The sequence below is a fragment of the Astatotilapia calliptera genome, chromosome 3 (assembly GCF_900246225.1).
Source record: "Astatotilapia calliptera chromosome 3, fAstCal1.2, whole genome shotgun sequence".
NCBI lineage: Eukaryota > Metazoa > Chordata > Actinopteri > Cichliformes > Cichlidae > Astatotilapia > Astatotilapia calliptera.
This window is the reverse complement of record NC_039304.1, coordinates 38,247,570-38,249,418: the sequence shown is the minus strand read 5'-3', so window position 1 is coordinate 38,249,418 and position 1,849 is coordinate 38,247,570. Positions and strand designations below refer to the sequence as shown.

At 39.4% G+C, this 1,849-nt stretch overlaps 1 protein-coding gene across 1 annotated transcript in view; it reads right to left on the bottom strand.

Moving 5' to 3' along the window:
* LOC113014551 (mucin-3A-like) overlaps positions 1-427 on the bottom strand; it is a 2,053-nt gene extending 1,626 nt beyond the window's left edge. The window contains exon 1 of the mRNA XM_026156160.1: positions 397-427. Coding sequence (XP_026011945.1) covers positions 397-427 — 31 coding nt within the window. The remainder of the gene's footprint in view (positions 1-396) is intronic.
* Positions 428-1,849: the final 1,422 nt, after the last annotated feature.

The following is a 1,849-nucleotide window of genomic DNA, read 5'->3' as shown; positions in this document are numbered from 1 at the left end:
AGACACAAAGTCTCCTTCAAAGATTTGAGAGCTGCTGGGATTCACAGTCAGACGAGCTGTGAGGGCTTAAATAAAATATTTAGTCATATTCTTTTCCTCTACTTGTTAATGAAAACTAGACCAGCAAGATGTCTGTAAGAACTGCATGATCATCTACAAATGAAATGCTTTCTACATCCTCCTTAGTCATCACTCCTTAAGAAAGAAGTTACTTATAATTATTACTTACAGTCTTCAGGATTTCAAAAATATAACATTTGATAAAAGATGCTGACTGACCTTGGTTTGCTGTGCAGCCCAGCAGTGAGAGCAAAACTAAAAGAGAAATGAACTTTAATAACTGTGATCATCTCTCAGAATTCAGACACCAACACAGATCCAGCAGGTCGGACTCACCCAGCAGCATCTGTACAGATGTTCCCTCCATCCTGCAGCTGGCTGAAATGAGATCAGCAGCAGTTTGACAGAAATTAAAATAGTTCTACTTCCTCTTTCTGTATGTGTCAGAGGGTCCGTGTGCTTTTCTCTGTAGTGGCTACCAGGCAACACTTTTTTTCTTAAAAGTGCTCATGCACATAAAGCATGGTGAATGGACTGGTTCTTATACAGCACTACTTTACCTGAGTCCTCAAAGTACTTTGCACAATTGTCTCATTCACCCAAGCACTTTTTTCTTAGTACTTCTGATCTAATGTTCACACTCCTCTGGATGTATCATTGTAACACAAATATTAAATTACATCATTTAACAGCTTCATTAAACTTTTGTTCTGTCAGTTTTATATCTTTTGTATTATTTTCTTAAATTAGTTTTTTGATTTTTTTTAAAGTAATTCTGAAACGTGAGCTAAAGTTAAACTGAAACTGGACTTAGGAGAGTGAAGTGAAGCTAAATAACTCTGACTGCACTGTCATTGGGTTTTTGCCTCTGCTGGAAGCGACATCATATCCAGAGAAACAGGACTCCTCTTTATAATTTGATCTGTGTGTGAATTCCTTCAAGATCCCAACAGCAAGAAAAAACAATTTTATATATATTTATATGAGTGGGAATGGTTCCTTGCCCTGGGGTGTCCCAAGCTGGTGGTATAAACTATTCAGGAGTCTCCTGCATCATCCACTAGGACTTTCTACTCATGCTGTTGGAGACTGTTTGCCTCACAGCCGTTTCACACCTGCAAGTCCAGGAGAACACACAGAAGTTGGAGAGGTCAACAAAGGGAATGTTTTTGTACTGTTTTATCTTTGGTGTTGTTGCTGCTATTTTTCTTGTCAAACCCCAAACTCAGGGTGCAGGGGACTGAACCACTCTGACAGCTCTGGGGAGAAGTTTACGAGACAGCTGAACTGTGAGTCTTGTGCTGAATTTCTTTATGCTTTTGTGTTGAATGACAGACAAGCATCAAGCTGCAGAGGCTAAAGACATTTTAAAGTGGTACTCAAGAGAATCAGACAGTCGACAATTTGTGGCAGCATCTGTTCCAGGCTTTCTGGAAGACTATTAACCAATGTCCAAAGAAGTTTTCTTTGAACATTGGCTACTTTTTCACTCTTTGTAGCTGACTATTTTCAGAGGAACATTTGTTGTTTGTTAAACCACTGACCTATGAATCATGCAAGCAATAAAAGGCACATAACTCCCCAGAAAAAAAACAAAAAACAGGAGACCTGAACTTCCTTGGCCTTCTGTCAATTTTTGTCCATGCACAGGCATGACAGCACACCCAGCATGGGCATATTACTGGTGTCTATTGGGAGCAGGCAGGAGTAAAGCAGGAGAGCTTTACAGAACTGTAGTTATGCAAGTGACCACATGGAGACACTATTGTAGTATGTTTAAATGTAAAAC